This window comes from Vombatus ursinus, unplaced genomic scaffold (assembly GCF_900497805.2).
Source record: "Vombatus ursinus unplaced genomic scaffold, bare-nosed wombat genome assembly UNPS02009573.1, whole genome shotgun sequence".
Taxonomy (NCBI): domain Eukaryota; kingdom Metazoa; phylum Chordata; class Mammalia; order Diprotodontia; family Vombatidae; genus Vombatus; species Vombatus ursinus.
The window spans coordinates 11,869,708-11,882,079 of NW_020949351.1; the positions used below are offsets into that span (position 1 = coordinate 11,869,708).

The 12,372-nt window shown below is 34.8% G+C and overlaps 1 protein-coding gene across 1 annotated transcript in view; it reads right to left on the reverse strand.

Moving 5' to 3' along the window:
- Positions 1-12,372, reverse strand: part of CD226 (CD226 molecule) — a 103,199-nt gene that overhangs the window by 34,426 nt on the left and 56,401 nt on the right. Inside the window, exon 3 of the mRNA XM_027852442.1 lies at positions 9,899-10,246. Within this exon, the coding sequence (XP_027708243.1) occupies positions 9,899-10,246 (348 nt within the window). The remainder of the gene's footprint in view (positions 1-9,898; positions 10,247-12,372) is intronic.

Below are 12,372 nucleotides of genomic sequence, written 5' to 3' on the forward strand. Positions count from 1 at the left end.
ATACTACATCATTCCTAAATATAACTTTGTCAAAGTACTTATGACCCATGATCATTGAGATTTTCACATTCTACGTATAGAATGCTAATTGTTTTTTATTAGGTATTGTACTTGTAATGTATCCTGCATGGCTTAATGCTTTGTTACACAGAATAGTGAGTAAAGGTGGGGTTGGGGGTGGAAATTGTATGCATTAGAATTAATCATAAGCCAATGTCAAGGCTGGTGGGGACACAAAAAAAATAAGTTTCACTTTCTTCAAACATGGTGTCTCTTAAATGAGGTGATTTGTGAAAAGGCCATGAGGAGACAATAGCCCATGCTTAAGTAGGCAGCTCATTTGTAAAGGCTGGCAAGAGTAGTTTCATCTAGAAATTGAGCTATCATACATAACTTTAAAAACTTTGATTCTAGTTCTACAACCATAGCCAAATTCAACTGAGAGTGGAATAATTCTATTGATCTCATTTCATCAAAGAAACTGGTACCTTTTATAGTGACTTACACACAACAAAATCTTAACATAGTTTATTTATTTCATTAAATATTTCCCAATTACATTTAAAAACATTTTTAACATTTATTTTTTTTAAATTTTAGTTCCAAATTTCTTCTTCCCCTCTCCTCCCTCCTCCATCCCTTGAGAATACAAATATATGGATTATATATGTGAAGTCATTCAAAACATTTTCATTTAGCTATGTTTCAAATGAAAACACAAAATGAATCCCCCCTCCCCCCAAAAAAAGAAAGTGAAAAAAAATATGTTTCAGTCTTCTCTCAGAGTTCATTACTTCTTTCTCTGTAGATGTATAGCATTTTTCAACATGGGTCCATTGGAATTGTCTTGGATCATTGTTCTGACCAGAGTCTTTCATAATTGATTATCACTGCAATATTAATGTTTTGTTGTTGTTCATTCATTTTTAGTCATGTCTGACTTTGTGATTCCATTTGGGGTTTTCTGGGAAAAGATACTAGAGTGGTTTGCCATTTCCTTCTCCAGCTCATTTTACAAATGAAGAAAGTGAGATAAATAAGGTTAAGTGCCCAGAGTCCCACAGCTAGTATTTGAGGTTAGATTTGAACTCTGGAAGATGAGTCTTCCCCACTCTAGGTCCCATGCTCTATCTACTGTACCACTTAGCTGCTCCCAATATTGCTGTTACTGTATACAATACTCTCCTGGCTCTGTTCACTTCACTTAGCATCAGTTCAGCTAAGACTTCCCAGGTTTTTCTGAAATTATTCTGCTTTTCATTTCTTATAGCATAATTGCATTCCATCACAATCATATATCACATCTAGTTCAACCACTCCCCAATTCATGAATATTCCCTCAATTTCCAATTCTTTGCCACCACAAAAAGAGCAGCTATGAATATTTTTGTACAAATAAGTGCTTTTCCCTTTCCTTTAATCTTTTTTGAGATACAGAACTAGTAGAGGTATTGCTGGGTCAAAGGGTATACACAGTTTTATAACCCTTTGGGCATAGTTCCAAATTATTCTCCAGAATGGATGGACCAGTTCACAACTATACCAACAGTACATTAGTTTTTCTATTTTTCTACATCCCCTTCAGAATTTGTCATTTTCCTTTTCCTTTATAATATCCAATCTGATAGGTGTGAGATGTCATCTCAGAATTGTTTTAATTTGCATTTCTCCAATCAATAGTGTCTTAGAGCATTTTTTCATATAACTACTGGTAGCATTGATTTCTTTTCAAAGTTGCCTGTTTGTATCTTTTGACAATTTATCAATTGGAAAATGGCTCCTATTTTTATAAATTTGGCTCATTTCACTATATACTTGAGAAATGAGGACTTTTTCACAGAAACTTGCTATAAAAATTCTTTCCCAGGTTCCTTTTCCTTCTAATTTTGACTGAATTAGTTTTGCTTGCGAAAAAACTTTTTAATTTCATGCAATCAAAATTGACCCTTATACTTTCCATGATCCTCTCTATCTCTTGTTTGGTCATAAACTTATCCCTTATCCATAGATCTGAGAAGTAATTTTTCCATGCTCCCTTAATTTATTTATGATGTCATCCTTTATGTCTAAATCATTTATACATTTTGACCTTATTTTGGCATATGGTATTAGATGTTGGTTTATGCCTAGTTTCTACCAAACTGCTTTTGAGAGAAATTATTATTTCCCTCTTGTACTAATAAGTAATTATTGGATCAGGACCAAGGCTTTTTTTCCTTTTCTAAAAATCAACCAGTGTAAGAAATCTTGGGCAAAGATTTACCCAAGCCAAGTTCTAGTGAAAGACAATAAAAGAAATTCTAAGTTTGGGCCAATGTGTGGATTTCTGCTCATTATGTTTGTTCAGACAGGTCTGGGGAAATGTTGATTCTCCTTTTTATCAGACACGTGATTTGGAAATTGATAAGTCTCTTTTACCAAGATTTTGGTGATCCAAGTCATGTACCCCAAAGATTTTCGTTGTAATATAACCCATTTCCCATTATAATATTCATTCTCTCTTATTAGTTGTTGACCAGTCAAAGCTGATTTTCACCCTCAGATGCATCTGTTTTTCAAAAGACTTTATAAATATCAATAGTTCAACAGGTTTGTTCTCATGGCTAATGTGGGGACAACAAGCCTGTTTTTGTTGACTGCTTTCTACATATAGTCAATAAAACTGATTTTAATTTACCAGAAACTATTTCTCAGAACTTTTTAAATGTCATGCTTTCCAGTTTTCCCAGCATTTTTTGTCAAATGCTACATTCTTACCCCAAAAACATGGGTTCTGGGGTTTATCAAACATTAGATTACTATAGTCATTTCCTACCATATATCATGTACCTAATCTATTCCACTGATCCACCTATCTTTTTATTAGCCAGTAACACACAATTTTGATGATTACTGCTTTATAATATAGTTTGAGATCTGGTATTGCTAGGTCATCTTACTTTGTATTTTTTTCATTAATTCCCTTGATATTCTTGACCTTTTGTTCTTCCATATGAATTATGTTATTATTTCTTTCTAGATCTATAAAATAATTATTTGGTAGTTGGATTGGTATCACACTGAATAAGTAAATTAACTCAGGTAGAATTCTCATTTTTATTAAAGTGGCTCAATCTATTCACAAGCAATTAGTTTCTCCAGTTGTTTAGATCCGTCTTTATCTGTGTGGAAAGTGTTTTTATTTGTGTTCACACAGTCTCTGTTTGTCTTGACATAGACTCCCAAGTATTATATTTGTATACAGTTATTTTAAGTTGTATTTATCTATCTCTTCTTACTAAGTTTTGTTGGTAGCATATAGAAATGATCTTGATTTACGTGGATTTATTTTGTATCTATAACTTTGCTCATTGTTGATTGATTATTGTTTCAACTAACTTTTTAGATGGTTCTCTAAAGTTCACTTAGTATACCATCATATCATCTGCAAAAAGTAATAGTGTTATTTCCTCATTGCCTATTTTTATTCTTCCAATTTCTTTTTCTTGTTGTATGGCTACAACTAGCATTTCTAATACAATATATAACAGTAATAATAATGGATATCCTTGAAAGCATGGGTAAAGATGCCTGTTATTATTAGGAAGGCTTCTATGTTATCCTTGTTTCAGAAAATGTTTGCTCTTGGTTTTAGATAGATACTATTTATTATTTTAAGGAAAGATTCATTGATTCCTATTCTTTCTAGTATTTTTAGTAAGAATGGGTGTTGTATTTTGTAACAAAGTTTTTTTCTGAGCCTATTGAGATAATAATATGATTTTTCTTGTTTTTGTTATTGATGTGGTTAATTGTGTTGATAGTTTTCCTAATGTAGAACCAGCCCTCTAATCTTGGTATAAATTCCATCTGTTCATAGTATATTATTTTTGTGATCTACTGCTATAGTCTCATTGTTAGTACTTTATTAAAATTTTTGCGTGAGTATTCATTAGGGATGTTGGTTTCTAGATTCTTTCTCTGGTTTTGCTCTTCCTGGTTTAAGTATTAAAAACCCTATTTATGTCATAGAAGGAATTGGTAGGACTCTTTCTTTACCTACATTTTTATAGATTTAATATAGTATTGTGATTAACTGTTCCTTAAATGTTTTGGTGGAATTCAGTTGTAAATCCATCTGGGCTCAGGAATTTTTCCTTAAGAAAGCCATTTATTATTTTTCAATTTCTTTTTCTATGATAGGTATTTAAGGTCATGTATTAGGTTATTTTCTCTTCTGTGCCGGTCGCGCCATGCACTCTCCTCCTATAAGGAGCAGGCTGCCAGGGTCATACTTACCAGTCTTCGGAGCCCACCCAGATAAACACAGAGATGAGCCGATCAGGAGGTGCAAACACTCGAGCTTTATTCAGAGGCCATCACAGCAAGGCCAAGCAGGAAAGCAAGAGCAAGAGAGCAGGAGCAAGAGAGCGAGCTCCGACCCCTACTGCCCCTATATACCTTCCTAGCCCCTCCTCCTCAGCCCGCCTACTAGACATTGATTGTAGGATCAGATACCGGAAGGGGATGTCTGGGGTTAGTGCTGCACCAAGGGAGAAGACGTGACACAGGAGGCTAGGCTCGGATACAGGAAGGAGACGTCTGGGGTTAGCGCTGCACCTAGGGAGAGGACGTGACAAAGGGAGCTCATTCTCTGCCGTCCCACTCCCACGTGGCACAGCCCCCTGCCTCAGGAGCACATGCTCCAGCTACTTCCCCGTATCCTGTTCCTACCCAAGTTCACCACAACTCCACATGGCACAGCCCCCTGCCTCGGGAGCGTGAGCTCTGGTTACTTCCTAATATCTTGTCCCTGCCCCATCTTGCCACAACCCCCACATGGCACGTAGCCAACATCAGACAATCCCTCACACTCTTCCATTAATCTAGGCATTTTATATTTTTGTACCTATCAATCTATTTCACTTAGATTGTCAGTTTTAGTGGCATTGGGCAAACTTGAGCAAAATAAGTGCTAATAATTGATTTAATTTCATCTTCATTGATGGTTTATTCACTCTTTTCATTTCTGATACTGGTAATTTGGCTCTCTTTTTTCTTTTAATCAAATTAACCAATGTTTTATCTATTTTATTGGGTGGGGTTTTTTTTCATAAAAACCAGCTCTTAGTTTTATTTATTAATTCAATGGAATTTTTTTTTTTACTTTCAACTTTATTCATCTCTCCTTTGATTTTCAGGATTTCCATTTTGATATTTAAATTTGTTTCTTTTTTCTAGTTTTTAAATTATGTGCCCAATTCATTAATTTTTTCATTCTTTTATTAATGTATGTATTTAAAGATATAAATTTTCTCCTAAGTACTTCTTCGTCTGCATCCCACAAGTTTTGGTATATTGTCTCATGGCTATCATTCTCTTTAATGAAATTATTGCTTGTTTCTATGATTTGTTCTTTAATCCACTCATTCTTTAGGATTAGATTATTTATTTTCCAATTATTTTTTTTTAATTTATGGTTGCATGGCCTCTTATTAAACATATTTTTATTATATTGTGGTCTGAAAAGGGTACATTTAATATTTCTGCTTTTCTACAGTTGGTTGTGAGGTTTTTATGCCCTAATATAGGACAGTTTTGTGTAGGTGCCATGTACAGCTGAGAAAAAATGGTACACACCTTTCTATCCCTTTTCAATTTTCTGCAGAGCTCTATCATTTCTAACTTTTCTAAAATTTTATTCAGTCTCCTTAATTTCTTCCTCATTTATTTTGCGCTTAGATATATCTAACTCTGTGATGGGAAATTTGAGTTCCTGCATTAATTTATTTTATTGCTTATTTCTACTTGTTAATCATTTAACTTTTCCTTTAAGAATTTGGATGCTATGCCATATGATACATATATGTTTAGTATTAATATTACTTCATTGTTTATGTTTTCTTTTAGCAAAATGTAGATTCCCTCCTTATCCCTTTAATTAGATCTATTTTTGCTTTTTCTTAGTCTTAGATCATGATTGCTACCCCTGCCTTTTTTACTTCAGCTGAAGCATAATAGATTCTGCTCCAGCTCTCTTATTTTAATTCTGTTTGTGTCTCTTTGTTTCAAGTATGTTTCTTGTAAACAACATATTGTTGGATTATAGTTTCTAATCCATTCTGCTATCTACTTCTGTTTTATGGATGAGTTCATCCCATTAACATTCATAGTTATGATTACAATTAGTAATCCATTTCCCTCCATCTTATTTTCTTGTGTTTATCCTTCTCTTTCTCTTTTTATCCTGTCCCTCCTCTAAAGTCTGGTTTGCTTTTGGCCTTTATTTTATTTGTCCTCCCTTTTATCACAAATTTCTTCTTTTCCCTATCCCCTTCCTGTCCTTTTCTCCTATTGAATAAGATAAATTTCTATACCCAATGGAGTGTGTGTGTGTGTGTGTGTGTGTGTGTATTCTTCCCTTTTTGAACCAATATAGATGAGAGTGAGGTTTAAGTATTGCCCACCACAACACCCTTTGTCTTTTCCTTTTCCTCTTCCTCTTCCTTTCCTTTCTCTTCCTTTTGTCTTCCATCCTCCTTAGCTCCTCCTTGTGTGTCTCTTTTATGTGAAATAATTCTTCCCATTCTTCCTTTCCCTTCTCCTTTTCTCCCCATGTATCCTTCTTTCTTGTTCATCTATTTTTTTTATCATCCCAACATAATAAACACATTCCTAGGTTCTCTGTCTAAACAGAATCCTTCAAACTACCCTAATAATGAGAAAGTCTTAGAAGTATCATCTTTTCATATAGGAATGTAAACAGTTTAACCATATTGAGTCCCTTATGATTTCTTTTTCATGTTTACCTTTGTATGTTTTTCTTGAATCTTGTATTCAAAATTCAGATTTTTTTATTCATCTCAGTCTTTTTATCAGGAATGCTTGGAGTCTTCCATTTCATTAAATATCCACAGTTTTCCTTGAAGTATTATACTCAGTTTTTCTGAGTAGGTTATTCTTGTTTATAATACTTGCTCCTTTGCTTTCCAAAGTATCATATTCCAAGTCCTCTCCTTTAATATGGCAGCTGTTAAATCTTGTGTGATCCTGAATGTGACTTCCTGGTATTTGAATTTCTTTTTGGTTTCTTGAAGTATTTTTTCTTTGACCTGGAAGCTCTGGAATTTGGCTACAATATTCTTGGGGGTTTTCATTTTGAGATCTCTTTCAGGCGGTGATCAGTAATTTTTTTTCCATTTCTATTTTATCCCCTGGTTCTAGGATATCAGGGCATTTTTGCTTATAATTTACTGAAATATGATGTCTAGGCTTTTTTTGTCTATGGCTTTCAGGTAGTCCAATAATTCTTAAATTATCTCTCCTCAATCTGTTTTTCAGGTCAGTTTTTTTTCCAAAGATATATTTCACATTTTCTATTTTTTTCATTCTTTTTACTTTGTTTTATTGTTTCTTGATGTCTCACAGAGTTATTAGCTTTCAATTTAAATTTTTAAGGAGTATATTCTTCAATGAGGTTTCGTACTCTTTTTTGCCATTTGGCTTATTCTTTTTTTATGGTATTGTTTTCTTTAGTATTTTTGTGCCTCTTTTACCAAGTTGTTAATCATCTTTTCATAATTTTTTTCCCTTCCTCTTATTTCTTTAATCTAATTTTCCCTCCACCCCTCTTATGTGATTTTGAAAATCATTTTTAACTCTTCTAGGGACTCTTGTTGGGCTGGTATCGACTTCACATTTTTTTTTCCTTTTGAGGCTTTGCTTTTATCTGTTTTCACACCATTGTCTTCTGAGTTTGTGTCTTGATCTCCCCTGTAACTATAGTTGCTTTTTATGGTTATATTTTTTTTGTTTCTTTTTTGCTCATTTCTCAGTCTATTTCTTGACTTTGAACTTTATGTTAAAATTGGGCTCTATTCCCAGTGTTGGTGTAGGGGGGAGGTTTTTTCTCACTACTGTTTTAAGAGCTAGTTCTGGGGGTTTGGAAATTTTTGGTGCTTCCCAGGTGATACAGGAAGAGGTGTGGTCAGTACTCTCCTGTTCCAAGCTCTAGTCCTTATACAGGAAGGGCCCCTGATTCCTTGGGATTGAAATCAATACTGCCCCCAAATGCCCCTGTTCCTTTGGGACCATAAATGTTACTGTTCCTCAGGGTCCCTGCTCCCTCATGACCAAAAGTTCTCCTCTCCACCCTTGAACTGTGACCTGGAAGTGGGTATAGGCAATGAAGCTGTCACACAGAGTCTGGTCCTGTACCCAGTGCTAGCACAGGTGTCCTCTGTAATCCCTTTCTGACCAATTGTCCAATGCCGTTAACCATCTATGACTTGAGATGTCATGAAGTTTCTACTGTTGCTGTTACCTACCATACCCAAGTCTCACTCCTGTGCTGCATTTATGTAGGCTCCATGTCAGCCTCCACCCCCATGTCACAGATCTCTTCTTCTAACCTCCTAAGTTGTTGTGGACTGGAAGAATGTCTCATCAATTAATTATACATTACACAACCCTATAAGAGCACTTTCATTGTTCCCACTATAATGAAATGATTATAAAAATTCTTATTTGTTTTTTGCTTATGCTAAGCAAGAATAAAATTCAGCCTAACATACCTATATCTGTATCATTTACCTGCCTAAATTATTTTCTTGTCTTGGTCCATTGGAGATAGTTGGCTGATACTTTTTATTCATACTTTTTAGACTATTGGGGGACAATTCTATAATACAGCCTTATTAAACAAGGAATATTTTAGACATGAACTTCTTTACTTGTCCAAAAAGAAGCAGAGCCAGTATTTAAAAGGCTGGCCCTTTTCCAAGTTTTTTGCATAAAGAGATGTTCTGTCGACCTCTTTTTGACTCAGAGTTACAAATTCAACACTGAGCTCACCCATAACTGGGATTATCATCAATGGAAATAATAAAGGCATGTGTTAGCCCATAGTGATTAAGTGTGAAAATCAACTATGACTTTGGAGAACTCTCTTCTTGTTACATACAGCTGCTACTGCTTATACAGAACCTTAAACATTTCTTCTTCAGTTCCATTTCAGAAAGAAATGTCAGCCTGCGCACTGTCAAGAATATGAAGGAGGCAGCCCAAACCTGACTTGGCTCTAAAACTCTAAATTCAAGCCAAAGTAAATGAGCTGACTAAAGGCATATGGAAAATAAAAGCATGAAGTGATAGACAACTTCTGTCAGTACTAAGAATAAAGGATTATCTTTGGCATGTTCCTCAGAGTGAGAGAGCAATGCTAGGGTCCAGATTTTAATCCTGGATAGAGATTCAAGTCTCCTGTCCTTTACTCAAATTTAAGATGGAACTTAATACAGACCATTCCCATGACTTCCCTCAGAGTGAGTATCCTTCTTTAATGAGAGCTTTGCTTTTTCATTCTGTCCCAATTGTAAAGATTGTGGAGGTCATAAAGATTCGAGTTTATGACAAACTAGTATAGAACAATACCCAGAATTGATTGGTCCATTCAATCACATTCCACAAAGATTCATTAAGTTCTGAAACAGTACATACAAGATGCTTTGGTAGAGTACTCAAGAAATAGAAGACATAGTCTCAGCTCTCAAAAATATACAGTTTAGTTAGAGATACAGTATTGGATATATATGAATTATCTAATTTACATTCATATCCTCTTCCATAGAATGTAAGTTTGTTCAGGGAACAATCTGCTTGTCATTTTATTTTTGTATTTATCACCTAGGATAGTGTTTGTGTCCTGAATAGTTGTTGTAAAGACTGACTGGATAATATTGATACACAAATAAATATTAGCGATCACTCCAAGATCATGTTTATCAAGTATGTATCTTAACCTGACAGGCTTAGCAGTTTCTTCATTTCAAGAGTGAAGCAAGCAATTAACAAAAAAACAGTTGCTGGAAATGTTTACATTTATAAAAATCCAACATTTCATTTTTTTTTTTTTACTTACCATCAGTTACAGTTAATTTCATCACAAAGGTTTCATTTTCTCCTGTGTTGGTGGTTAAACAGCATTGGTAAAATCCTGAGTCAGAAGCAGTGACATTGTGAATGATGATAGAGCTACTTTTCATCCCTTGGCTGCAGCTTGTCAATATTTTTCTTTGGTATTTTAAGCCATAACTTTTCCCATTGCTCAAGTTACAGAAAGTTAAGTGGTCAATCTGATGTGACTGAATTCTCTCCCATGTCACACGTTTCAAGGGGCTGGTCAGTTGAGACTGAAATATGAATTTGACATTTTTTCCAGGTTCTGATACCATATGGCTATTGAATGGAACACGGATTTCAAAATCATCTGAAAAGAAACAACAAAGCATTTCATATATCTGTTGTTATAGCATGACAATCTTTTGAAGGTAATAATGCTTTTAAAAATCTTTCAATAATAATTAATACTGGTATTCAAAATAGTCTTCCTAATTCTGACCTCTGAGGCAAAGCAAAACACATCAAATTCCATTAAAAACCTGTTTCCTTATTTGTAAAAATATGAGGTTGATTTTTTCCATGTTCTGATACCATGTGGCTATTAGATGGAACATGGATTTCAAAGCCTTCTGAAAAGAAGTAATAAAGTGTTTCATATATCCAAGTTTTGTAGCAGCATAACAACCTTTTGGAGGTAATAATGCTTTTAAAAATCTTTTAATGATAATTAATATCGGTATTCAAAATGGTCTTCCTAGCTCTGCCCTCTGAGACAAAGAAAAACAAATCAAATTCCATCAGTTTCCTTTTTATAAAATGTAAATAAACCTACCTCATGCCTGGCATAGAATCAACTGACTTTTACTATGTATCCATTATATGTATGACACATAGAGATGATACTTTAGTGGATAGACACTAGCTTACAGTTAAAAAAATCAAGTCCTGCTTCTGACATAAATTAGCCATGAGTGCATAGGCAAGTCATTTAACCTCTCAATTTCCCAAGTCTTTAAGCCACTCTCTAAGGTTATATATACAGATGAGTTGTTCCATTGGTGGAAGAAATTTCTTCATTGAGAGTCTCAATAGTGATTAAATCACAAGCCCAGATTTTTTTAAAATGCTGATGGCACTATGCAAGGTGCTGAGGATATGGAGGAAAAAATGTGATAGTGGCTGTTCTCAAGAAATTTATATTCTACTATGAAGATAAAAATACATGCACATATAAGTGAATACAAGGAAATTTGGAGAAAGAGTGAGCATTAATATCTGGGTGGATCAGGAAAAGTTTCATGGCAGCTCCTGAACTGAGCCTTGGAGGAAAATAAGGATTCTGAGAGGAAGAGCTGAGGAAGAACTACATTCCAGGAAACATTACCAATAACTAGGCATTTAGGACATGATCAATTCACCATAATTAGATTATAAACTCCTTAGGGGCAGAGATGAGGCTTGTAATTAGGGAAGGTTGATCAGGGCTTTTTTCAGGGTGTAAACATCTTCCTTCTGATAGTCCCTTGCCATATGAGTGACCACCTCTCTTCCCATCCTTAGCCTTGGGAAGCTACTGGTTTTTTTTTGTTTGTTTGTTTGTTTTTGCAGAACCCCACTCTTTGGGCTCACCTGACTGATGTCTTCCCCTCTTACAGGCCACCTGGTCAGATAGATTGTCTCCCAATACTCCTCACCTAAATTTACTCAAGGATCACTAATTGCTAGTTATATCTTTGGCAGATATCCTGCGGGATAAACAAATGCTTGGTCTTATAATTTAGATAACTTCCTTTCCACTAATGATGATTCAAGTTCATTTAACAGAAGTTGTATTCCACAACTAAAAATATACTTGAAATACATGTGCATTTCAATGTATTGATTTAAAATTACACTAAGTTGTCAATAATAACCATGCTTGAGGACAGGCTTTGAAAGGAAGAAGGATGATGGGTGCCTAAAAGAGAGGGAGTGAAGAGGGATAGTCAAAATAAAGTTATAGATCAGGGAAAGAGTTTCAGAAAGTGGAGCCTCAGATGCCAAAGACACAGTTTGCCCACTTCAAAATTTTATACAGGGACAGCATCACCTTTCCTGGAACAAGCAATTATTGTACTCTTTGAGCAGAAGCATGTTGCAGAGAAGAAAAGTCTTTGTCTTCTGTTTAAGAAAGAGTTTTCTGATAATTAAAAAATGGAAAGAGCAGCATCCAGAGGTAGTGAGTTCACTGTCACTGGATTAGCAATAGTTGGGAACATCACAGAGACAATCAGGATCACGCTTGGAGAAAATGACAACTGAGGTCATTTTCATCTGATAAGTGGAACAGAAAGAACTGCAAAAACCCATGACCACAGACCAAAGGTTGATTTTTACATACGAAAGGTAAGATCGAAACTATCGAACATTTTTGAAACCATGGAACGTTTTTGTTGATTACCAGTAACTGTAACCTTTTCAAATATAAAAGACAACAAAGGTGTTAGAGGACAT